Source organism: Lonchura striata, chromosome 3 (assembly GCF_046129695.1).
Source record: "Lonchura striata isolate bLonStr1 chromosome 3, bLonStr1.mat, whole genome shotgun sequence".
Classification (NCBI taxonomy): domain Eukaryota; kingdom Metazoa; phylum Chordata; class Aves; order Passeriformes; family Estrildidae; genus Lonchura; species Lonchura striata.
Genome location: NC_134605.1, coordinates 38665135 through 38691859, shown reverse-complemented (window position 1 = coordinate 38691859; position 26725 = coordinate 38665135). Strand labels below are relative to the sequence as shown.

The window sequence follows — 26725 nt, the reverse complement described above, 5'->3', positions numbered from 1 at the left end:
GCAGCTAAGTCAGTATTACATATTACCTTCTAGCAATTAGAGCAAGTCCTAATTGACCATCTTCTAATTCTGTTGTGATGCTAGCATTTGTTGATGGACATATATGAAAGAAGCAAATAGGACATGTCTGCTGGATGGCTAAAGCTGGTACTGACTGCTGCTTCTTGCTTTAGAAAAGTTACTCCATAAAGCTGCCCCTTCAACACTGCTGTCTTGTCACAAAAGCAGTCACCCCCCACTCCCTCCCCTTTCTCCCTATCTCCTGGAATAGCAATACTGTTAGACTTCTATGCAAATGAGTAGTGAGACACAAGCAGGTAACAACAGCTGATTATCTTGGCACCTTATAGTTTGTTATATCACTTTTGGAGAGAAAAATAAGCTACTATTGAGTTTGAACTTGGTAGAGGAAATGTGTTATGCTGCTCTTGCATGAAGCTTGCAGTACAAGGCTGTACTCTGCCCTCACTTGATCACTGTTCATTAGCTCCTGATTGTCTTTGCTCCTTTACCCAGAGAATCCCATTTACAAAAGTTCCTTCTCTCATTTTCCTGGTAGTTGCACCATACTTTATTTCCTTCTTTCTTCCCCTTTTCCATTCACTGTGATAAGGCTCAAATTCTTCAATACTGGACTAGAGCAAGAGTGAATTGCAGGTGGAAAGTGGGCTTTACCTTGTTTTGATTAGATATTAAACCAGGGATGCTTCCTGCAGTCCATCCAGACTTAAAAAAGGGGAAGGGGTGGCGACAAAGGCCCATTTTTCATGGGACTTGAAGGGAGCTGGTCCTATTTGGGAAGGGAAATCCAGTATGGGCTGGATTTCCACTGCCTGTTAGTCTGCCTAGTGACAAAAATAGTTTATATGGGCAGAGAGCCACCAAGTGGCTTGTGGCCTGTGTCAGTCAAACCATTAATTATCAAGCTGTTTACATACCACTTCTGTGTTTAAAGGTGCTGGGCGTAAGGGGATCATTGAAATATTATTAAAATGAATTCTTGTAATAAATAACTGTATGATTAGCCTGCATCCTACTCCTCTGGCACGAAACAGCATATGGCTGTTTTAGGAGGGGGCTGCTTGGGATAATCCAAAGAGGGGAACAATAGCTTAAAGAGGACTGGAGATGGTGTATTCTTGAGTTTGAATACCTTAATGGTGCTAATGGCTTCTTTTTGTTCTTTTCTTATTCCCCTCAGGTAGTATCGCATGAAAGAATGAGGCTATGTGAGTTTCACTGATTAATTATAAGTTAGAATTCAGTATTTGCTTTTGATTTATAAGATTATAGGGCTTGTCTGTACTTGCTATTGTTCTGGAATACCTGCTTGGTTTAATAACAATGTTCATCTGTAGGACATGTCCTGTCACTAGAAACCTGTGCTGTTCTGCTCCCAGGCACTGCCCTGTGTGTTCTGCTTCTTGTCTACCACAGTAAAACTGGGAGACGCATGGCCTTTCCTCTCTTGCTGCAGTGGTTACTGCTATAGCAACAGCTGCTATCCTCTTTCATGTCTTCAGACAGAACAGAATTTCTCACCTTTCTGAGCAAGTCCTGCTACACTGCTGGTAAGGAATACAACACCCTTAGGAATTCAAGTGGGAGAGAGTACCAGCTAAGCTCTCTGTCTGTCTGTTTCTTCCCCCTTTCTCCCCAGTTTGAGCTGGAGATGCCTTGAGTCACTTTTGAAAGGGAAGACTTAAGACTATACGACCATGGCATTAAACTAGCTCTCTTCTGCTACTGCAAGATTGAGTGGCCTTGATCTGGAAGCTTGATGATTTATGATTCAAATGTGGGAATAATTTGATAGAATGGTAATTACAGAGAGCAATAACCATAATTGTGTAGTTGGAAGAGAAGGAATTATGCAAGGATTCTTTAACGAGTGTAATAACACCTACTAATAGGGAATTTTGTTCAACCTCATATCATACAACTGTCTCATGCTTTATAATCATTTTAGCCAATGCTGCTCTATATGGGTGGTGGAGTTTTTTTTTTTTTTGGGGGGGGGTTGTAGTTTATTTTGGTTTGGGTGGTGGTTGGGTTTTTTGGTAATTTTTTAGCTTTGCTTTGGAGGATTTTTACTTCTAAGACTTCTATAAAAAGTGAATGTTCCCTACTCTAAAACCAGCAGAAAATTCTCTTGGCCCCAGTGCTACCAATACAGCCTGCCAGCTCTGAGAGAAAACACACTCATAGTAAAATGTAGTTCTCCTTAGAATTGAGGGTTACCTTTTGTTCTCCGTACAAAGCCACAATGGTGTCATCTGAGCAAGGACAGCACAGCAGAGAATTGGGTGGGGAAAGTCTCAGTAAGTTTAGAGACAGAGGAGGCAGTAAAAAAAAAATAGGGTTTTCTCCTTGGGACCAAGACAGGCTTTGACATGGAAATAAAGTGCTTAGAAAATACAGTCCTAGATTAGGACAGACCAGTCTTATAACTACTCCAGTGTTTTCCCTTGCATGAATGCTGGTACAAACTCTATTATGGTCAAACTAATATGTAGAGCATCAAACTACCAAATGCATTTACTTCAGCTGTGTGTGTTTCCAGTGTACATGTATCTGTATTACACAGGTAGCAGTGCAGACACAAGTTATTTCTTTACCTGTCAGTTATAAGAATGTGAAGGCACTCAAAAAGAGCAGGAATAAAAAGATGAGATAAAGACAAGTAATAAGATAGCCTATTAGAGTGATACGTTCGTATCACTTATTCGAAAGCCTTTAATGAATACAATCTGTTTCTTCATGCTCATGTGACAGACTTCAAAGTTAGCAGTAAAATATAAAACAGTAATACAGGATATATTCACAAGCATAGTTACCATCTCTCTTACGCTTTCAGCCTGTGTCTCACAGGGTGTATTGGTCCTATCTGTATTTGGGGAAGAACAGTGCTCACTGCCTGATGCAATATGACTGCAGTTCTGCTTCTCTAGAGCTGGAGTATTTCTGCTGCCAACTTACACAAAGGCTAAAAGGTTTGTTCTGATTGAGCAAGACATTGCTGCAAGTTTTACAATCTCTATAAAGTAGAAAAACAATCAGTCTGGTGTTTAAAATGAGGCAATTTCTTTATTAAATTAATTATGGAGAAGTCTGTCTCTCCCCACCCAATCCATCTGCCTCTGCAGATCTAATACCTAGTAGTGCATTGCATTTAGTCACTGTGGTAACCACTTAAAAATAACCAATGTCCATGGAATCAAATCAATGGCAGCCAGAAGGCAGAAATATTGGTTTTATGGATAACCTGCTCTGAGTGTCTTCACTGGGGTCCTACTCCTTCCAGATCCTCTATCACATGTCCTAAGCCTGACCATGATATTGCTCTCTTCTTTTCCTACTTTTCATCCTTTTCCCTTTCTTCCCACCTTCTTTAACAGCAGGTTTCAAGTAACTATGGCAACAAGGCTAGGAATTTTCCACTAATTTGTTTCGTCTGAAATCTGGGTCATGTCTTTCTCATTAAGTGAAACTTGTATGGAGATAACTGGTCTAAACCCAGCCTTTGGTGCAAGAGAAGGCAATGTCAGTTATGGCAGCACTTACATGTTGGCTGTATTTGGTCCATTGTGTTAGAAAGATGTAAAGGTACAAAGTAAGCCACTTAAAATTTGGAAAGTATTTAATAATTTTGAAAGCATTTAGTACCTAACTTACTCAGGGGACAACCATTGCTGTAACTTGCTCTAATTGATGTTGATTTATAGTCTGATGGGAATAATTTCATATTGTGTTTTTAGTCCTAAGGTATATGTGTTGTTTTGGCCACAGAGAGCTAATAAAGGCTTTTGCCTTTCCCTCCAAAGCATTGCAATAGCTCACAGTGTTCCTGTGAATCATACACATACCTGGCTACTACCAGGTGCCTGCCAAGCACATTCGGAAATAGCTCGTCTGTAGCTGGTTTTTGTATGCCTCAGTTTTCTACATCAGAGACCTATGAGAGGTTATTTTGTGTCACTAGAGAACTGATGACTAGATCTGGAAAGGTTTGAGTCACAGCAGAAACAATCACCATTTGGCCTGTGACTTAGGCTGATCTGCAGACAAATGAAGAGATGGGTTTCCTGAACTGTAAGAGATGAGATAGCTTTTTCAGCTTTTGCTTCCTTGTTCCTTGTTTTAGGATCACCACTACCTGTCACTGTCAGCAATGCAGGCTTGTTGGAAGATGTTCATAGTTGCATTTTCAGAAGCAGAGGATCTTTTCAAAATATACAAAGGGCATTCACTCCCCACTGCTAAGCTCCTTTTTCTTCAGAGGCCTTCAGAAGCTGCTGCTTTGTGTAATTTGAGCTGTTTGCACCACACAGCAGAATTGAGGTGGAGTGTCATCAAGTGGAATAGGCAAATCCCCAAAGCAGCTCTACATTTTGTTTTCTACCATGTTCCCAGTAAGTCTCTGTAGGACTGTTTCTTATAACCCCTGATCTTAACCTTTCAGCAGTATTCATTCAAACATCCCATTTCCAAACATAAAAAATGCAAGGATGGGAGGGATACAGGACATAAGAGCCCTACATTATGACCAGAGCAATCACAGAACTGTTATTTTTATGGAATAAGTGTTTACAGGTTTATAGCTGTTAGAGCTACAAGACTGAAGTGTACAGATACTGCTTTATGTACATTAGAAGTATGCCACCAACTGCATCAATCCAGTAAGTTGGCTGAATTCACACATTTTTCAAGAAGACAACATTACCTAGCAGATTTTCTAGTTAGCTTCAAATTTAGATGCAGATACACACAAACAAGTAAGGTCAAGAATCAATGAAACTTGTAAGCAAACCACGCCATCCCTTATGAACAGAGAAACTGAGAATTGCAAATCCATAACACTATCATCATAAAACCAGAGAAGATCTTCAGATGTGGTAGCTTTGTGATCTAAAGGCAGTATGATACTTTGTAGCAGCTATTTTGACTTGTGTTAGGGAAATAATTTGATCTTTTTAGAAAAGCAGAGTAATTTTTTCATCCTGCCTTATCAGCTGAAGTTCATCAGCATGGAAACACTGAACATAGGCCTTCCAAACTGCCTCTTTTTCATGCAAGGTAATGACTGTCTCATGGTATTCCATGACAGTACAGAGAATTAAGAATTTCTGTTGAGCAGAGAAACTAGGAAAAATACATTTGGGGTGACTGTGGCAACCTTCTGCTCAAGAAAATAGCAAGGAAACAAAAAACACCCTTTGCCCCATTCAGAAGTGAAACAGCTGTGGGTTCCAGGCGGGCTACAGGTGGGAAGAGACGAAAGCAGTAGAATTCAAGCTGGATGCCTCACACTGCCCACATGTGCACTACTCTTCTCTGTGCACTTCTTCAAACAGAAACAACAAAACAGCTTCAGCTTGCTCTCTGCCAGGTGCTTACCTGCCTGTACTCCCTATACTACCAGAAAGTCACCAGTAATCCAAGTCACAGCCAACCACTCCTGCTTAAAGACATGTAGACCAGGTTAGACTCAGATTTCAATTTTCTGCATCTGCCCATATCTATCTATAAAATGGGAGGGGGGAAAAAAAAAAGATAACTTTCTTGGTTTTATATTTTGCTCTTATATATGCTTTGGAATTAAAACTTTTGTAACAAATAATTTTGTATAATTCTGGGGGCTACTAAGGATGATTTGTGCACACTCAGACATACCCTCATATACCCTCTCCATTCTTTCTCCCATTTCTCCTCCCCTTCTTGCAGGGCTATGGTTATGTTGTTCCCTTACACACTGTCCTCCCTGCACAGGTCCTCACAAGGTATGAGCAATGCTGCCTGGTTCAGGTGACATTCTGCGGCTCTTTGGTTACTTTCATGCAGCCATGTCTACAAGTGTTTCTTTCATTACTAATTTCAGCCTTGACCTAAAGCTTCCTGTGATGCTAATGGCCTGTTATCAGGCTGGAAAGGTACAGTTTGTTCAAAGTGTTTCACCTAAAAGCCAAGGTAGAAGACACATGGGAAACTTCCTAAGTGTGTGTGAGAAGGGGAGGAGGGTGGGAAGGGAATGTTTCCGTCCTAAGGGCCTCACTGGGGCTTTGCTGCTCTGGCTTTTATCAAGTTTCATTCACACAGCAGCGTGTTACACAGCACTTATCACCCATCTCTCTCTCCTGTCCCAGCCCAACGCAGCTGCCTGCTATCACTTTGCATGTGACACCTCGATCCTTTCCTCCAGCCAGCAGCCTCATTCTCCCTGCAAACGACCCAGGCCAGTGGTGACGTGTTGGTTCAAGGGCAGACACACACATAAACAGCCCCAGAGGACACACAGAGTCAGCGTCTGAACAGAGCAGGACAGGGAGACTTACACGGAATGACCAGGATTGAACAGGGCAGATGGAGGATAGAGTGTTGCTGGGATCGCGCAGGCAAAGCGAAGACACCGGGCAGCGTGGTGGCATCTGCCCCACCCCTTCCTACAGGGGCAGAGTTTAACGGGGCCACACTGGGAATCTCTGGAGCAAGGTGTGAACACCTTCTCTGCAATCCCATTTCTCCCCGCCCAACCCATTCTAGCTGGAAGAATACCTGGCTTGCTCACAAGTGGGCGCTGGGCGCCTCGGGCAGCCCCACTTCCCGGAGCTGCTGGCGCTGCGGCTCGCAGCGTGCCTGCGGGCTGGCAGCGGGTGACTAAAGCCCGGCCGCCTGCCCGTGCCCCTGAACGGCCGGGCTACGGCTGCTCGCACACACGCTGCTCAGGGTCATCCGAGAGCGCGCGGCACAGGATCGCATCCAGATGGTTCTTGGACACGTCCACTGAGGGAGACTACACAACCTGTCGGGGTAATCTGTTCCAGTGCTAGGTCGCCTGCACAGTAAAGACAACTGTCCCGTATTCAGCTGGAACTTCCTGTGTATCATTTGGAGCGCCAGCCTCTGGCTTGGTGGTGCCAAGCAACAGGACCACAGGCAACGGGCAAAAACTGATGCTAAGGAAGTTCCACCTTTACGAGGTACCGCGTGTCCCAACGCGGTTCTACCAGGGCGCTGCGTAGCCGCGGTGCTGTGTTCTCTCTCCTGTGTTCATCGCGCTCATGCAGATCACGCTGCCACGGGAAGGCCGGTTCCGCGGGCGGCGATGGAGCGGGGTCAGGCTGAAGAAGCCCTTCTTCCTCCCGGCGCCTCCAGCGAGGGCGGCACCGCGGCTCCCTCCCTGCCGCGCCCGCGGGACTGCGCAGGCGTGGCCCCGCCGCCGCCGCCGCGGGGCGCGCGTCACTTCCCGGCTGGGCCGGCGGCCCGCGGCGGAGCGCGGCCGCGTCCCGCCCATCCCGACCCCCGGCATGGAGAAGCTGCGGCGGGTGCTGGCCGGGCAGGACGATGAGGAGCAGGGACTGACGGCACAGGTACGGCCCGGCGACAGCCCGCTCTTCCTCCCCGCCCCGGCGCGGGGTCGAGCGGCGCTGGAGCCTCCCCGCGCTGGGCCCGGCCCGGGGCCCGTGGCTCGGAGCTGCCCCCCCGTTCCCGGCGCTGCCCCCCGTTCCCGGCGCTGCCCCCCCGTTCCCGGCGCTGCCCCCCCGTTCCCGGCGCTGCCCCCCCGTTCCCGGCGCTGCCCCCCGTTCCCGGCGCTGCCCCCCCGTTCCCGGCGCTGCCCCCCCGTTCCCGGCGCTGCCCCCCCGTTCCCGGCGCTGCCCCCCGTTCCCGGCGCTGCCCCCCCGTTCCCGGCGCTGCCCCCCCGTTCCCGGCGCTGCCCCCCCGTTCCCGGCGCTGCCCCCCCGTTCCCGGCGCGGAGGCAAAGCAGGCAAAGCAGAGACCAAAGTTTGCGGCGTGCGCCGAGGGACGAGGGCTGTGGGCAGCAGGCTCTGCCCGGAGGATGAGTTTTGGCGAATTGGTCTTGTGTGAAGCTTTTAGCTGTGTTGGTGCCTTGCGGTCCTTCGATTTCTACAAGTTTTTCCTGTGCATAAGCAGGGAGCAGATAACATACTGTGTTCCTTTCCAACCCGACTGAATCTGTGATTCAGTGTAATTTGCTTCTCCATTCCCTTAAGTCCTTAAGTTTGCAGAAAAAAGGTTTGTTTAGACAAAAATCGTTTTGTGTATATTCTGCTGAAGTAACTTTTTGCTCTTTACTCCTTAACTATAGTTTAATTTTTCTATTTCCTTCCCACTGGCTTCCTCATCGTCAGCAGTTTTTTTGTTTCGCTTTTACTGTGTTTGAAGACCATTCATTCCTGCCAACTAATCTCCAGGTTGAAGCAAAGCTGAGCATGCTTACAAAGGACCATTTATTCCTTTAGCTCCCTCTTAACTCATGTGACTGCAGGTCAAAGTGCCCCACATCAAGGAATATCTTGCTGCTGCTTGCTACTTCCAGGGTTCTGGAGCATGCTGGAGGAGGAGGCTGGAATGTAGCTGGGATCTGAGCTGTGGCTAACAAACCTTGGCAAACCAGCACAAGCTGAGCATAGCTGGCATAATATTAGTTGTAGCAGCTTGCTGCTGGCATGCTTCATTTAGTTTTACACTGAGTTGCCGTTGGTCTTCAAGGTTCATGAATTTGGCCTCTCTTCCACAGCAAAGCACCTAAATTGTGTCCACTGATCCTGAAAGCAGTGTAGAATCTGTGCCCTTTCACACCAGAACTGGCTGACAGCATTTGGGAGGGATACTTCACCTTCTGCTCTTCTCAGGGTTATCAAAGAAATACTTACATTTCTCTTAATCTCCATTCAGTTCTAAGAGAATTGATTATCCTGCTGTCAGGATAAGGCACATTTCACGCAAGGCACATGATAGTGACATAGAGTTTTCCTTTACTTGCTGCTGTGATAGTTGTTTTAAAGTGCCAATCAGTAGAAAAATGCCTACATATTTAATGCTCTTATATTTGAGTTTTATATGTTGAGGAGAGAACTGAGCTAAGAATGTGTTTCATTTGTTAAATGTCAGTAATTAAACTATACAGGATATCACTATTGCATGTAATGGTACTGTTATAGCCAGAAGAGACTTTAAATAAGAAAAATCTGCCTATACTTAAAGCCTGTCTGGTACATGATAGAAGAAAACTTATAAATGTGTCTTTGGACCTTCATGCTGAGATGAACCAGAAAGATATTTAAAATAAATAAATACCCCTTGCCTTAAAAAAAAAAAAAAAAAGCCAAGTGTTTAGGTCAGGTAGTTTCTTAGCTGTAATTTTCTCTCAAAGTAGCAATGTGTTTGTAGAACAGTGGAAATCAAGCCTCTCTTTAGAGAGGAAATTCATATGTGACATTCACTAAAGCTAGAGCTGAGTGGTGCTGACTATTTTTAAAGTGTGTGTATTAAAGCAAAAAAAGTATGTGCACCCATGCAGAGAGGAACACTTGGTAAGAGATGGGGCTGTGAAAGAAAAGTGTGAGAGGTTATGCATTATATGTGTAAAACCTTCAGCTGTGTCCATGATCTTTCTGGAGACAAGTCATGTGTTTGGCTGAAAACAAAGGCCCTCTCTTTGGAATATCTAATAGTTATGTAATAGCCATCATATGGTTCATGTCCATAGATATATCTGGATTCTTTCCCTTGCTTTTTTGCAGAACCATTATCATGAAGTCACAAGTCATTCCTGCTAAGTAGAAGACAAGTCTGTAATGAAAAAACTGTGTGATGATTCAGTGAAATCTTTCTGTACTTTCTAAACTCTTCAGATGACCAGCTGCTGTTTCTTGATGCAGTTAGATCCATTATTCTTTTTAAAAAAAGGAATTAATTACCAAAAAGATCAATAATAAATAATAAATGTAGCAGTGCTATGATGTTTTCAGAGCAGCATTATGCTGTTATTTTTATCAACACTAAAACTAATGTAAATCAGTCTGTGTGACACATTGGATGTTGCATGACAGCTGACAGCTGCTTAAAGCACTCAATAAGATTTCACTAAAGAGATATAGACCAGGTATTTATTATATTTTTATAATAAATTTTATATTACATATAGTAATTGCATTTCTTGTATTTAATTTATGTTACACTTGTATTTTAAACTCAACTGGTGCTAGAAATACATATAAGGAGACTTGTTAGGGAAAGATGAGAATATAGCTCTATAAATATTTTTTCACTATGGTTTAGAAACTAAATTCTGCAAATTTACTCAGCATTCCTTTGAATATTCTCTATGATTTGTATATTTACCATAGATAAAAGATGTAATTGTTAACTTCTAGATTAGTAAAATAAAGTGGTTTTGTTTTTCTGTTTGCCTACATGGAAAACTGTTACAAGATCATTAATATGTGGGGCGAACCTACGTGGATGTTCAGAGCCACAAGAACTATTTTTGATCAAAAGCAGTCTTGTGGATTATCATTCATACTGTGTATTGTGTGTCCAGTGCAAACTCTTTAGCAGTGGTGCTGTTATTGCAAGCCTGTGCCTTATGTTTCTGAAAGTCTTCATTCCAGATTCCAGTTGCCACTTAGGGTTTCCTCTTTTTTTTGGATGTCTTGGTCATTTCTTTCATATACTATTAGCTTGAATAGCCTGTCAATAAAAAGCTTTTACTTCTTGCCCAGGAGTTTGGCATTAAAATTTAGCAATCGAAAACTAAGGATTTCCTTTTGCTGCTTGCAGTTTAATTTTTTCCTTTTCTTGTTAGAAGCAAGCTGATAAGCAGTATAGCAATAAGGGCATGTTTTACAGGAACTCCCTTCCCAACACTAATGTTCTCCACACAGACTACAGATGTGGAACAGGCCTGGAAATGTTTTCAGTCTCCTAAGTAAAAGCTTTTGCTAATGCAAATACCGTAGACTGCAATGGCAACTCTTTTTATCTGAAATCAGGGATTAGCTGTATAATTTATGTCAGATGCACAAGAAGAATCTTTAGCACTGTTGTTTCCTGCTTTTGTTGCAAGGGCAGCTTAGACTTCCTTTTTCTTAGGCTTCATAGTCCCATGGTCCCTAGTATAGAAATTACTGCCTGCAGCATTTGTGGCAGGGCTCCTGCAGTGTCAGGTCCTCAGCTTCTAGAGTGAACCAGGCATTTGAACACAGGCTGGTGTCTGTGTATCTGTAGCTCAACTTTTGCAGCAAGGTGCTTCTCTGCAGTGTTGAAACAGGCATCTTGGAAAGGCAGTGAGTTCCATTGTTTCAGTAAAACCCAAGAAATACAAACTGTAAAATATCCTGACATGGAAGGGACCCACAAGGACCATCGAGTCCAGCTCCTGGCTCTGCACAGCACCATCCCCAAGAATCACACTATGTGCATTGTTCAAAATGCTTCTTGAGCTGTCTCAGGCTTGTGCTGTGACCACTGCCCTGGGAGCCTGTTCCAGTGCCCAACAACCCTCTGGGTGACGAACCTTTTTCTAATATCCAGTCTAAACCTCCTTTCACAGTTTCAGCTGTTCCTTCATGTCATGTCACTGGTCACCACAGAGAAGTGATCAGTGTCTGCCTCTCTGCTTCCTCTCATGAAGAAGCTGTAGACTGCAATGAGGTCTCCTCTCAGTCCCTTGAAGTATTAGGGACTAAGAAAATTCATTACCAGATCCCAGTTTCATTATTTCAAACTGTTTAAATAGGTTCAGTTTGACAAACATAAATGGTGACATCATTGGGAATGGTTGGAAGGATGAGCCTTCATTTTAATACCATTTAATGTATTTAGTCTTATTAATGCACAAAATGATCTGGCAGCCTTCATGCCACAGCTTATCTTCCTGTAGTTAATGTGCATATATTGTCAATCAGTTTTTAAGAGTTAAATCCATAAAATTTATCAAATTTTCTGGGGTTTGTGGTATTTTTTGCTCCAAGCCTTTGTGTGGTTCTCTTATTCCTTGTGCTGTTTTTTGTTTTTCTTTTTGTTTTTTTTTTTTTTGTTTGTTTGTTTGTTTGTTTTTTTTTGTTGGTTTTTTTTTTTAAGGCATGATTGAAATGGGCATCTTCAGCTGTGTGCTACCAGCTATTCCTACTCTTCTTAAAAATGTAGGCATTCAGGACTCTTGACTACCAAATATGATTGAAACTACAAAATCATTTTTCAGTTACTGTTTTTATCTGTTTCTTTAATGCATACATAAGGATAAAGTGTTGGACCTGGCAAGGTAAGTGGCATCTTCTGACCTCACAGCACCTTTATGTGTATGTGCATGTGGCAGTTTTTGATTAAACTTGATACAGTTTCCTCATTTGTACAGAGGTGAAATTGTTCTAAGCAGTAATCAGATTTTCTTGGTTAGCTTACCATGGCCTGAAAAGGAAATTTCTCAAGAGATAAGGAGAAATATCATACTGACTGACTGGGGAAGGTCTGTCATGTATATTTGGTTAATAAGTCTTGACTAAAATACCTGTTGACTAGATAACAAGAGAGCAAGTTTGATGTGACATCTGAACAAATAGGAAAGTTGTTTTTTTAAAGTAATTTTATGTAAACTGAAACAACACTTCAGTTAATAGGCCGGTTTAGAACAGAATGTACATTTAATTGTAGTGACCTGGAGTAAGATGAAATGCATTGTTCTTACAGCATGGGTGGAGTCGAGCTGAGCGTATCTAACAAATCATTTCTGCTGAAAGGGGGCCTTTCTGCCAGATACATGGCCCTGCTTCTTTCCTTACATCAACCCTGCTGCTTTTCTGACAGCTTGCAGAGCTTGCTTGGCTCATTAGCCAGATCATCGGAATAGAGGGAACCCTAATTCTGCTCTCATGTCAGGAGTTGTGTCAGGTAGCACTCTGGAGAAACAGGAAGTGAAATATTCCCTTTCAGCAAGTTAGCTTAGTCTGATGAGACAAACTTTGTTAATCCTATACCTTCACAAAGGTAATTGGAGGAAAAATTAGAGTTGTAATGCTTGCAGTGAATACTGGCATTAATATGTACAAGGGATCGTCACTAGTAATAGGGGAAGGTGGTAATGTCTATAGGAACGTACAGTGTTGCACAAATGGATAAATTCCTTTGCAAATTCCTGGAAGGTCCATTTATTCTTTTGATTTAGTACAATTGTGGCTATTTTCAATTGTGTGGTAATTAAAAAATTAGTTTGAAAGTGAAGCAGCATTGCTTGTATGCCAGGATATATCTTTTACGGGTTTTGTCTTTTTTGTTTGTTTGTAAATAACGTTTCCATGTGTTCCAGATTGATAATATGATTTTGTAATACGAAAGAGTTCATATACAATTTCCAGCTAAAAATAATTTTGTTTGAAATTAAGGACTTCAGTGGTAAATAAAAAAATGTCCTTTAGATTGTTCTAGACTGGGTTTGTAATTTCTTTTTCCTTCCTTCTTATTAAGGTCCTTGATGCCTCAACACTCAGCTTTGGTACTCGAGTCAGATGGTTTGCCATATGCTTTGTTACTGGCATTTTGTGTTCTTTTCTTGTAAGTAAGCTTATTTTTTTCCTTGCACTTTATTATTGTTCTACAGTTGAACCTCATTCATATTCCTATTTTATGTGTGATTCTGTGTTTGCTTTATCCTGCATTCTAAATTTTGTGTGTATTTATTTAACTGGACATTAAATGTGTAATTGGCTGTTGATCTCTAAATTATGATTTTGGCCATTTTTCTTCCAATTCAGAAGTGAGCATTTTTACTGTAGGATAATACATTTTCATGATTGGATATTGACAAAATATGGTCTATTTTTGTAACTGGTGTATTAGGAAAGAGGTGTGTACCCATCTTATTTTTTTCATCCAATAAAAGTTAAAAATAGGGAGGAAGCTTGAAAAGTTTTTAAAGGCTGAAGAAACCACAAGTATAGCATGTCACACTCAACAAATCAATAGGTGTGGTTGTGTGTTGACATTTGAAAAACCTGCTGCACTCCTTTCCAGTCAGCAAATCATGAGTTCATTCATGGACTTCAGGGGCTGGCAGGAGTCTGCAGCCTGCAATTAAGAGTTGAAATCTATCAATTACCTGGTTCTGTCAAAATCTGAGACAGGTAACTTGCACAAGAAGGCAGTTTTTCAGCTGCATGGAAACTCCCAGAAATAGCTGAAAAAATATTGGGGAACTCCTTTTCCTCCTTCTCACTTTTCTTTCTCCCACCCCTTTTCCTCCCTCCCTCTTTCTTCCTCCCTCTTTTCCCTTTCTTTTCACTGTAGATTTCCACGGAAATTGTGTAGAATGCAGTTGCTTTTTGTTTGGTTGGGTTTTTTCATGACACAGTGTGCAAATCACAGTTTGTTTTGCTTCTGGTGGGGGCTTTCTTTGGGCTCTGGCAGGCTGAGAAAGTTGGAGTACTCTGTACAGCACTCTGTACAGCCTGGAGGAGAGAAGGTTGTGTGGAGACCTCATAGCAACCTTCCAGTATCTGAAGGAGGCCTACAGGGAAGCCAGGAAGGGGCTCTTCATTAGGAGCTGTAGTGATAGGACAAGGAGTAATGAGTACAAATTGAAAACAGGGATATTTAGGACATAAGGAAGAAGTCCTTTATTGTGAGGCACTAGAACAGGTTGTCCAGAGAAGTTGTGGATGCCCCATCCCTGGCACTGTTCAAAGCCAGGCTGAATGGGGCTTTGAGCAGCCTGGTCTAGTGGGAGGTGCCCCAAGCCTCTGGCTCTGGTAGTTGTATCTAGGTGATCTTAAAGGTCCCTTTCCTAGGATTCCTTTTCTCCCTGATCATCATAGGGAGCTGTGATCAGCAGAAGACTTTGTATTTTTTAAAGTTCAGTGGAAAGAAGAGATATCTGGAAGTAAGAGTTCTAAAATGTTTCTGTTCAGCCTCAGTGTGTATTTAGGCTGCAAGTCTAAATGGTTGTTTGGAGGAAAAAGGAGATGGTGAATATTAGTGCAGCTTTATGACATTTTATCTTGTGTGCAGAGATGTAGAATGTACAATGGGGCATTGTAACAAAAGTGGAAGTGTTGTGAAATAGGGTATAAACAGTACAAATAAATGTGATCAGTAATATAAATAAACTGCCTAGTTGTAAAAATATCCAGAAATCCAGTGAACCAACACATTGTTTGCCAGCAGGTGGCAATAGAAGTGTGCTGGGTGGTGACTGCTGCAACTCTGAGAGCAGAGTGCTCTCCTAGTGTATGTCAGAAATATGTTCTTCATAATATGAAGTTGTATGTATAGACTATAAAATCTAAATAAATTGAATTAACGAATTGCAAACATGCCAATAACCTGTCTTTTATAGGGAACAGCATTGCTATGGCTCCCAAAGGGGATCAAACTTTTTGCAGTGTTCTATACCCTGGGAAATATTGCTGCTCTCGCCAGGTATGGTTTCTTAGTTATTGGTTTTAAAAGTGTACCCTCCTTTTCAGCTACATTTCCATTTGCTTTTACTCCAGAGTGCTATGTTGTGTGTAAACAACATTGTTTTATATTGAATGCTAATAACAAAACTTGTTTGTTTCACAGTTTTATTGTTTATCAGTTACCTTACATGCCTGTTTGTGGGTGCTTGACAATTTGTTCAGTACTTCATATCTGAAGTATGAATAACAAATTGCTAGCTGAATGTTTTGTACTTTTTACATCCAAGTCCTTCTGCCAGGTACAGAAGTACCTCAGCTTCAGGAGCAAACTGGTAGTCTGACCTCTGTGTGGATACTTTGTTAGTGGAAGGAGCTTTTTGCTTTTAACAGAGAGATCATCCTGTTTCCAAGAAAACTTTCAAAAAGGAAACATTCAGGAAATCCTTGTTTTCACTATAAGGTTGAAGGCAGAATCTAAAATTTGCTCATAGTGTATTTTTAAACTCTCTGATTCTTTGAAATGTTCCACATAACAGTCCTACTAAAAGATTTGCCTTCAATTGTGGAACCATTCCATCTCATACTAAAACAAGACAAAAAGTTAATACTGGAGATAGGCAAAGCTAAATGTTTGCCTGTCTCTCCCTTATTTTACTCTTTATTCTTTGTTGTTGGTTTGGGTGAGGTTTTTTTGGTTGTGTTGTTTTTACCTGGTACTTTGAGTGTGTTTTCAGTTCTTCAAATTAAATGAGCATTTTAGAAACTTAGTACTAATTAAGCCTCATTGAGTTAAGAGGAAAGTTTTTGCAGACCAGTATTTCTTTTGGGAGAATGCTGAAAAACTTTAGTCTGCACTCCAGCTAAAATTAGAAGAAAAAAGAGGCCCATTTATCCTTCAGTACTGCTTTTGGATATAAAATACAAGTAACTGTCTTCTAAGAACAGTAGGAGATGACAATGAAGTCCCAAATTGACAAGCAGATTTAAACTTTTCCAATCTTGTTTGCAAGTCTGTATTTAAACCAAAATGCAGTTACCATTCTTACTAGCTTGTTTAGTGCCCTCTAGCTTGTTTTTAATGTTGTTTTCTAACCATGGACATGAAAACAATTATACTTACTTGATTGTTCTCAGGGATGGTGTGTCTCTACAGAATGGTGTATCTAAAAGAATTATTCTGTTTAACTGGAGCATGTCTAGAATTTTTTTCCAGCCTTTCTTTCTGCTCCATATTCCTCTTGTCTCTGGAGCAGCTCTTGTGATGTCGGTCTTCTTAATATGAATCAGATTACAAACAGTGCATTTTGTTTTCTATATTTTTTTCTGCCTATTTCATGTGGCCAAAAGTTAATTCCTTTTTACTACTATATTTTCCTCATCCCTATCCTTCCACTAGCTAATTAGTATTTTCTTCTAGTTATTCATGTCCCCTTTTCTTTTGTCATAATTTAATTTTATGGCTCAGCAGACAAGATGAAAAAATACTGAGAATAAATTAGTTTGGATTACAGTGAATATAACACTTTTCTTTTGCTATTAAATTGTGAAAACTTTTTTTTCATTTAATTTGGACATTTGACGTCTGTCTGCATAAGATAAAAAAAAAGTGAAGGAGATAGATGTGCCAAGTTGCTGGTAGGAGCACATTTGGATGTGGAAGATTGAGTTCTATTGACTGCCTGGAAAGTGAATTCCCATATTTCATCTGTCCTAGAAGGCTTATGATTGGTTTCAGGAGGAAACTGTCAAACTCTTCCCTGCTTCATTTCATATAAAAATTAATTACTAGAAGAGAAGTTAGACTAGATTTTCTTCTCTGTAGTAAAGCAGACCACCACAAGATTATAGGCATTTGAACTCTCTCATTAAATTGTTGTGTTTTCTACAAAGCAGAAGGACAAGGAAGAAAGATAATCATCTCAAATATTTGAAGCCAGCGAAAAACTCCTGAGGTTGTGAACTCTTAGTTCAGATGGCATTTCTTTGCACAAAAAGGTACAGCTTGTGGTCTTGCTGATGGTTTTCATTCTCCCTTCAAGTTAACTACAGAGTAGAAAAAAGCAGGAGGATTAATACAAACTACTGAACTTTTTCCTGCCTTTTTTCTTGCTGAGTTTGACTAAAGGAAGTAGAGCTTCCCTGTAACCTTGATTGTAGCTACATGCATCCTGCCTGGGTAAAAAAAAAAATTATAGTTAAACAAAAATTTTCTACAGCAGGTTGGTCTTTGTAATCTTGACATTATTTTGGCAAGTTAGTTGTTACAATAGCTTCAACACAAAATTCACTAGACTTCAACTTGATAACACTGCTACACTTATAATGTTTTGTTTTGGTAATGTGAAAAGCTCTAACCACATATTTGTTCCCAGTATCTTTCCTGAAATCTTGGATATGATCTCATGTACTTCTGCAGTTGAGTTTTCTCATCTTTTTTTTTTTTTCTGTCTATTATGTTGCTTGCCATCCTAAAATAACAATCATCATAACAAACATCTTTGACCACCCACCCATCTCTAAATTCATGTAGAGCTACTTATAGTCATTGTTCAATCTCCCCCCGTTTAGTATCTCTTAAGATGATTTAAATTTAACTGTAACTGCAATGCTTTCTTAATCATCTTTATTTTTAAATGACATTCAGTCCCATCAAACAGATTATTAGTGGAAATAAGTTTTTTCTTATTTGATGAAAGAGTTCATGAAAACTGATTTTCTTCCATGCTCTTCTGTTATTCCTTAAGTATATCCTTGTCACACTCTGTCCTCTCTTATCTCAACCAATATAAGTGTTCTTGTATTTGCCTGTTACTTTTTTTCACTATGGTAATATTTTGGAAAGAATTTTGTGACCAAGGGTGACTCATGGAGGGCTAAACTCATGCAGCATTTCACCTTCTGTTCTAGTTAGTCTCTGTTGCTAAGCACTGAAATATCTTTTTTTAAAGCCTTTGTAGTCTTCTATCTGTTGGAAAACTTGCTAATTACCTACTGTCTTTTAGAAAGAGTTATTTGAAAGTGATTTACAATTTGTTTTGGTTTTTTATCTCCTATTAGTACATGTTTCCTGATGGGGCCACTGAAGCAACTGAAAGCAATGTTTGATCCAAAACGATTAATAGCTACGGTTGTGATGTTGGTAAATATACTGTCTTTCTTTCCTTTTATTAAAAAGTTTTCATTTAGCTTCAAAGCTAAATTTGATGCTTTTCTAAAGGGAGGTTATTTCTCAATCGGCCTCTACCTTCTGCAGAGAAATGACAGTCAACCTGTTAAGCTCTGTATGTCAGAAAGATCATCTGGCTCCTTTCTATGAACATGTGTGGTTTTGTTGTTTAGGATTTTTTAATTAATCATTTGGAGTAGAATGTTCCTTACAAAATATTTTTTACTAAATGATAATGGCAGGTTAATTATTTTTAATTTATTTTCTAAAATATTTTCTTCAAGAACAAGGGAAGAGACTTTTTTACCTATTGTGGAAAGTCAGTGGCCACCAAGTGTAGCTTGACAGTTGTTTTTTGGCTGCAGCTTGGTCTGTAAAGGTCAGAGGTTCAGCACTTTCAAAGCAATGGAGAAAATTAATATATTTCCCCAAAGTCTGGGACCCTGGCTCCTTTATTTTCACAACCATCATTTCTTCTTCCAGAAGGATGGAAAAAAATCTCCCCAGTATCAGAATTCCTATCCCAAAACTCTATATTGGGTATTTAAAACAACTTTCTCCCCTTGCTGCTTCTATGTTTAATACTTTTCTCTCTTGCTCCCTACTGATCTATTTCAACTTTGATTTTTGAAATGTAGTTGGCTTTCCTATTCTCCCGATCATATAACTTGTTTGTCTAGTTTAGTGAGTAAGAAAGTCTTCATAAAGTCTTTCTGGATAGCTGTCATATGGAGGTTGCATGTTCTTCCTCTCACACACCTACATAAAATATAGTTACAATCTCATTTGAGAAGATTACATTTGCCCCTGAAGTCACTTGATCAGTGCTTGGACACCAAACTTTGTTCAACAGAGGTTTGTTTTGTTTTGTTTGAGCGTTCTTGTTTTGTTCTGTCACTATTTTCGACTCATACCAAGTTACAAGTCCTAGGAGGGTTACACTTTGTAGGCATGAATTAAAAATGTCCAAGAATATCTCCGGTTCTCCTAGAGCCTGTATTTGCTGAGCATAAATTTTCTAACACCTTATAGCTGTGGGCTTTTTCCAATGAAACTGAGAGCCTAAGCCAGACACTTAAAACAGCAGGCACAAAAATCATTTTGCTCTGATGATCCTGTTATCCACTGTGCTCAGACATGGTGACAAAGAAAATAACTCACTTTGAAGGCTGTAAAAACAAAACACATCAGGGAAATGGAAGGAGAACAGAGAGCAGAGCACACATCAGAGACCTGTGCAGAGAGGCTACCAGCAAAGTTGGGAAAATGAGAATGAAAGTTTTTATCTAATAATGAACATGAACACGATGAAAGGCAAGACTTTTAGTATGGATATTTCAGTAAAACACAGAAGAACTGGTAAATTTAAAGCTTTGAAAACTTTGGATGAATTTGACTCTTTTAATCCCCATGCTAACACAAAGCTAGAATTGTAGGCAGTTCAGGAGTCACAAACATGTTTGGAAAATGTCAAGCGTGTGTTACTTTTCTCCCTTTCAATAAAATGCCAACAGATTTTTTTTCAAATGAAAATTGATTTGTGTTTTTGTACTATGTGTAATGAAAAATGGAGGAAGCCTGGTAAGATCTAGTGGAAAAGTTCTAAGTGATGGTTATTCTTGCACAAATAGTGTGATTATTTGGCATAGTAAACCATATCATTGTAACATTCAATCTAAAGTGTTTAAGTACCTCAAACAAAGCTTCATGTGAGCTTTTTTGCCGTACCTGAGGCAGCTGCTCCCTAGTGGACTTTTCATTAGTGTCAGAAGTTGAAAAAGCACTGGCAGAGAAGGCATAGCCTGTATTTACCAGCTCCTGTAATTGAGAATGGATGTTTTTAATAAAGGGTTGTTTTAGCGATACAAACATCCTTTTTGTCAGAGACAGGTGTCATGAATACCAGGTTAAAAATTATAGTCTGTACTGGAATAAGAGAGTAGCAGTTGCCAGACTTCTTGATTCCTTTCAATAAAGCTTTATCATCTAAGCCCACCTCTTAATAGAACCAACAAATAAAGGTACACGCACCAGCTTATCCTCCTGCTCTTTCCTCAAGTCAACCCCTGCCTTGTCTTCCTTTCAAGACTTGTCCCAGCCCTTCTGGCCATGCATACCTCATAATGTTCTTTGAAAAACAGCATGGAGTTCATCATACAGTCACTGTGAGACAGCCTTTGGCTCTGCTTGTTCCATAAGTCAATTTTCAAGTGCTGATTGCCCATTGAAAACATGGAAATGGTTACTGTGCTTGATTTGTTGTGTATTTGAGTATTCATTCTTTTTTTCTTTGTCTCTCCTCCTCACCCCAGCTTTGCCTGATATTGACTCTGTGTGCTGTATTCTGGGTAAGTGAGAATGCTTTTTAGAAAAAAAAAAATTGGTTAGTTTATTAATTGTATTGTAGCTTTAAGATACAGTTCAGTGGTGAAGGAAAGGTGAACTCATGTGTGGTGTTTCTGTTGTCGGCTGCAGTTGAGCTCAGGTGTAGTGATGAGCCTGGTGGCTGTAAAAGCAAATGCATCCTTCCACCTGCATGTGATGTAGATGAGAATGCAAAATCTAGAGCAATGGGCACAGTCTGCAGACCTCTAGAATAAAAACTAAGAAAACCAAGTTCAAATATTGTTTTGTTTCAGTGATGCACACTTATGTCAGAAAATACCAGAGTTTATAGCCATCTTCAGAAGCCATGGATACAGAATGTTAAGCTGCTTAAGACAACAGAAAAAAAGCAGAAGTATCTTCAGGCATCTTGGTTGAAAACTAACTGTGTTTACATTCCATAGAAGTAAATGGCATGAACTTCGATATTTGCAGAAGTACAGTGAAGTGATTGTGTGTTAACACTGATTTGTTAGGTGTTTCCAAAGCTAGAAAAGGTTTACATAGCATGATGCTAATCGAGTGATGGATAAAATGAATGGAGAGTTGTTGGGAAAGAAACAGCAAACTAAGACAAGGAAATTTAGGCATTTTCAGCTAACTCAATTCTTGATTGATCAGTCTGTGCCAATTGTTTGCAATATAGGCTGATGTGGTGCAAAATGTACTAATTTGCAGTATTTGCTTTATTTTTGTTTAGTGGAACAAAAAAGGTTTGGCAATGTTATTCTGCATATTGCAGTTCTTGGCAATGACCTGGTAAGATTCTTAAAATTTCTTTTAATTTCTTCTTCCTGCCCCTACATCCGCATGATTATAAACCTTTATAGATATGATTCATATATAAGTGTGCCCAAATGCTAGCCTCAATCTGTTTTTTCTCAGCTAGGTTGTGTAACTCCAGCAAAATCTATATTCAATCGTCTTGCAAAAATGTTAATTTGAAGTATATTCTGCAATGTGTGAACATATCTGAAGCCTTACGAAAGGAATACATATGCAAAAAAAAAGTCATGCTTTTTCTGTATTGTAAAAATATACTCTCCTCTTTTTTGAATTCTAACTATTTTGATTTTTGAAGTGAAAGAAACAAAAGAACATTTTCATAGGGTATGTCCTGCCCCAGAATATACTGGGTAAAGAGTGGGTGGATGTGAGAGGGTGAATTTAGTGCAGCAGGTACTTTGATGACCAGGGGCTCGGGGGCTGGCTTTGGCAGTGTGTGAGTGCTGTCAGGTGAATGCTTGCAAGCCTGACAGAAGTTCTGAAAGTTACTGCCTTTTCCACAGAGATACATGCTTGGTGTCCTTGTCCCAGGTGAATTACTTGGTGCTCACTCTCAAGGTGACCACAGTTCTCACTTGAACTTGCCCTGGGTACACAGAGTCTGTACTGAACCTGGGTCTGAGGACAAGGAACCATTTGTTCAGGACAGGGATTGTTTGGCATGGTGCTAGATAGAGGGAGGACTGCTATCTCAGACTGTGCTGTGTGTGTTTGCAGCAGACAGTTCACATTTGTTAAGTGTCCTGGGGTTTGATCAGGCTGGGCATGAGAACAGAACACTGCCTGGAGGCTTGTGAGAAGCAAGTTTCAAAGAATAATAGAATTGTCAGCTATTTGAGTGTCACCGTTGTGGAATATTATTCATCCTACAGTATGTATCTCTATTTAGTTACATAAATAATATGATTAGATGTATATTTGCATAGTAATTTAGATTGTCTTTTAAACTGGAAAAAGTTGCCTTTATCATCTTGAGTACCATTTTCCCACAGATCTCTATTCTTTTTTGGATTTGGCAATAGTAAATATATTTTTTAAGTTCATATGCAATAAAAGTTAGGAACTACATTTAAAAGAAAAAAATCTTGACCAAACAAAAAGTAAACCACCATGTCACTGTTTAGTTCTTTTCCAAACATGTCTTTTCTCAGGTAAGCATTAAATTAAATAGGTAAGTCTTGTTTAAAATTTTGTTACAGCAGGTTGCTTTTATTAATGCTGGCCTAAAGTGAAATAGTTTGGTTCTAGGAGAGACATGAACACTCTACAAATACACTTTTTCCTCTTTTTTTCAGGTATAGTCTGTCTTATATTCCTTTTGCAAGGTGAGTCTGCATAATAATTTCTGTCTCAACAAAATTCAGTTACTTTTATGCTGAGGAAAGGCATAATATACTTTGTGTGTGGAAAAATAAAACATCCTCCTTTTTATTTTAATTTTTAGAAAATGGCATAGCTGAACTTAAAAGTCATGCTTAATATAAGCTTTAAGTAGAAGTACAATACACAGTAATTCTCTTTAATAAATTTCTCTCTAGTTTCTACCACTGAAAATTAATCAAGGTTTTGTTTCAATAATGTCTCCAATGATTTACCAATACAGTGATGCAATAGTGACTTTTCTGATACTAAAATTAAAGATAACTTAGGATCTGAGGTCCTTGTTAAAAGCAAATAAGCAACATAGTGGCAGCTTCTGTTTCTATTTCTGAATTCCTCCATCACTTTCAGGAGGGGAAAAGGCAATGCTTTGTCTTTACTTCCATTTTGGCAAGCTCCTCTCTGCTCCTCTCTTTTTTTCATTCTTGTGTGTACAAAAAGGGAATGAAAGCAGACCAAACACTTAGTAGAAACACATGTATGTAATCAAATGTAAGAATCCTTCTATGATTCATGTAAAAGGCAGTTTGAACTTCCTGACGGTGGGTTTTTTAAAAAAACTTAAGCACTTCCATATCATTTAATGAGGCTTGCTGTACTAGAGGTGTGGGGAAAAAGAATACAAAGTATTGTCTATCCCTTTCATCTGATATTTTCCTGTAGCATTGCCAAAAAAAAAAATCTGTTCTGTTTTTTTATAGCTTCAAATTTCATCTAGGAAGGATTTTTTTTTTAAGATAGTTTTTGATAATTACAGTGAATAAAATAATTGAACTCAGGCTTCAAACTGTAATTTTACTATTTCTGACAACTCAGACTAACCCAGACAGAAGTAGTATTCTGAATTCTTATAGGTCCAGTGGCTGTGAGACAGTCTCAGTAGGTTCATTTCTTTTTTTGTCTTTTTTTTTTTTTTTTTTTTTTAATTGCTTTCTCTGTAGAGAAAGCAAGTTGAGCTTCCGGTCTTTCTGACTTTTTCTTCCCTGTCAACAGTACTTCTAAGTTCTGGGCAGAAAAATACTAGGCTGTGTGCATCACTTAACTTCTTTGGGTTTATTTATCTATTAGATTTTATGAGCTAAAGAATTGAATTTTACACAGACTGCTTTTAGTAATTTTCATTTTAGTAATTTAGTAATTCTAGTGATTTCTTTAGGGATTACTGAGTTATTTGCTTTTGTGGAGTGGTATCATAAATTTGTTGTGTAGACTGCCTTTCTTATGGGAACAATGATCTAAACCATGCTAAGTGCCAGAGAATAGTATTATGTAATTTTTTAAAGTATGCATTTCTCTTGATTTCATGAAATTATCATTTCTTTGTTTAACTCTATTCATGGTGTGCTATTCAGAACATTTTACTTGCTCATGGGTTTTTTGGGGTGGGGGTTGTTGGTTTATGTTTGTTTTTTCCTAAATTAATGGTAGCTCTCCTGTTGGCCTGGCAACAAAAAACCCCACCAAACCAGATCCAAATGAAAACAACAAATGCAACAAAACCAAAGCCCACACAGGCAGAGTGACTTTAAGGAATGATGATAGTATAATTCTTTATTTTTGGAACTGACTAGCAACAGAATACAAATTCCGCTCCTTAGTAAGTTGGTGGAGGCACTCACACACAGATCCTGCTATTGATCCGCTATTGCTGTGTCTTTAGTTTCTGCCATATTTGTAATTGTAAATAGGTAATGGTTTGTTTAGATGTTTATAAACAAAATAACAAATCCTAACTGACTTTTTTTTTTTTTTCTTTTTTAAAGGGATGCTGTGATTAAATGTTTCTCATCCTGTCTAGGGTAAATTAAACCCAGGAACCACTGTCCACTTTAAAAGGCAACTTTTTCCTCTGTAAATTTTGCTTAAAATCTCCACTTTTCCACTTCTGAAATACCCAGTGGCAGTTCAGTATTTTTCTTGCCTTTTGCACTTGGGAGATTAATAATTTTTACTAGAAACATTTTATAAAATAATTTGGAGAATTACTTGTGTTTACCCTGGAACTCCCAGGCTTTTTTTTAACAAGAAAGTACATTTAAATACTTCATACAGAGTAGTCTTAGCACTACTTTTTAATCCCCTTAGTTTATTCCCCAGTGGAGGCAAGTCAGTAAAGCCTGGGTAGTATGCATAAAGATTTCATTTGCAGTTCTGTCTAAAACTTGCAATGTACCAGTTATGCTTGTGTATTATCCATTGTATGCTTTTCCAAAGACAGAGTTTTATAAACATTGTAAAGATTTGGAAGGTTGTAATTAACTTCTCTTTTGAAATGTCTACACATGTGCCTTATGGAAAAAAACTTATTGAGAATGTGAAAAGTATGTTTAAACTTGTTGGATTTTATTAAAAAGAAAGTTGTATTTTAAATGTTTTTTTTTTTTTTAACTTTCATACTGCAATACTTTTTACTAAAAAAACTTACGGCTAATGTATAAATGGGACTTGTGAAATAAATTCATTTTAAAAGTGCCTAATACATTCTTCTTTGAGAATCAGCTAAAGAGGGCTGAAAATTTCAGCATTTCACTTGAATGAAGATGAAAGCATAAATGTGTGTGTATGACTATATCCAAATTTGTTTAATAGATTTGCGGAACTGACCTTAAAGGTTCTTTTAGTATTTAAACAAACTGTTCATTCTGACTTAAGCTGGTAATAGATTGAAATACTATAACACTTTGCCTGGCTCCAGTAAGAGGTTCTCATTTCTAATTTTTTTCAGCTAAGAACTATCCAAGTTATTCTGGAGCAAAGTAAAATCTTTAATGTTTGATGGTTGATACTGTATTGCAGGAGGTTCTTTTTCATACAGGATGGATGTGCTTACATATGTGTGTTCAAAACTGAGTTGGTTTGTATTTTTTTTTTCTGTTGAGCCATAAACCTAGAAGAAGGGAGGGCTTTGAAAAGATGTGATCTTCAGGGTCAGGAATGGGAAAACCTCAGGTTTTTTAGTATCCAGAGTTCAGGCTAAGGAGACAAATTGAGGTACAGTATGTTCCTCTTAAATCTCAGTGTATGTTGCAAAACATAGCAACAACTTTTGAGGAAGCTTTTTACAGGGTGATTGCATTATTTTGCAGCTCGACTTCCAACTAAACCACGCCTTTTTAACTGATTAGTAACAATAAATCGCCAGGGAGTCACCCTTCCTGCTCGTGATGGGGGAGGGGGCAGGTAGTCCTGGCCTCTCAGCAGGTTCTTGGGCTTGCTCGTGCTGTGCGAGGTAGGGACAGCTATTCCGACTCTCCCCACAGCCCTTGGGTGCTGAGGCACTCTTGAGTGAATTTTTGGTTCCTTTTAGTTTTCAGCTTGCACTGAAGAGGAAGTAGGATGGGCGTAGACAGTTACGGGCATTGTCCTGGAAGTGACTGCCCCTTCCCCAGTCGCTGCTGCTGATTGGGAAGCTGACTTGAAAGATCCCATCCCATCCCATTTCATCCCTAGTGCGTCAGGGCCAGGCTTTCATTTGGTCCAGAGCTGCTTTTGGCCATCACCCACCAGTTCTGGTCGTACACAATCACCTTCACTGTATTCTTTAATTAGAATTACATTGGTTATTAAAAATGTATTTATTCATTTATCCACTATGGTAAATTATGAAGTTACCATTCATCTGTTAACACTTAGATCACCATGAGAGAATGCGTTAAAGAACCAAAATTTCCATGTATTCCTGGTATGCTTCCATATGCACTTTGGTCTGTTAGTTACATCATGTGCCTTCCCTGGCTTTTTTCTCCCCTGAACATTTAAGGGTTTACTTCCTCCATCTGCATACAGAGCACAGTCTGTGTTGTTCTGCGTGTAT

At 39.6% G+C, this 26725-nt stretch overlaps 1 protein-coding gene across 2 annotated transcripts; it reads left to right on the top strand.

Annotated features, from left to right (window-relative positions):
• Positions 1 to 7231: 7231 nt before the first annotated feature.
• SFT2D1 (SFT2 domain containing 1) lies at positions 7232 to 25384 on the top strand. Of its 2 annotated transcripts, XM_021544167.3 has the most exons (8): positions 7232 to 7367; positions 13264 to 13350; positions 15131 to 15213; positions 18252 to 18333; positions 20673 to 20708; positions 21446 to 21504; positions 22827 to 22856; positions 24675 to 25384. In XM_021544167.3, the coding sequence occupies exons 1-8, from the start codon at positions 7305 to 7307 to the stop codon at positions 24712 to 24714; spliced, it is 480 nt and encodes a 159-aa protein (XP_021399842.1). In that variant the 5' UTR covers positions 7232 to 7304; the 3' UTR covers positions 24715 to 25384. The 2 variants fall into 2 exon arrangements, with proteins under 2 accessions (XP_021399842.1, XP_021399841.2); XM_021544166.3 differs by lacking the exons at positions 20673 to 20708; positions 21446 to 21504; positions 22827 to 22856; positions 24675 to 25384 and having other exon boundaries at positions 18252 to 20666.
• Positions 25385 to 26725: the final 1341 nt, after the last annotated feature.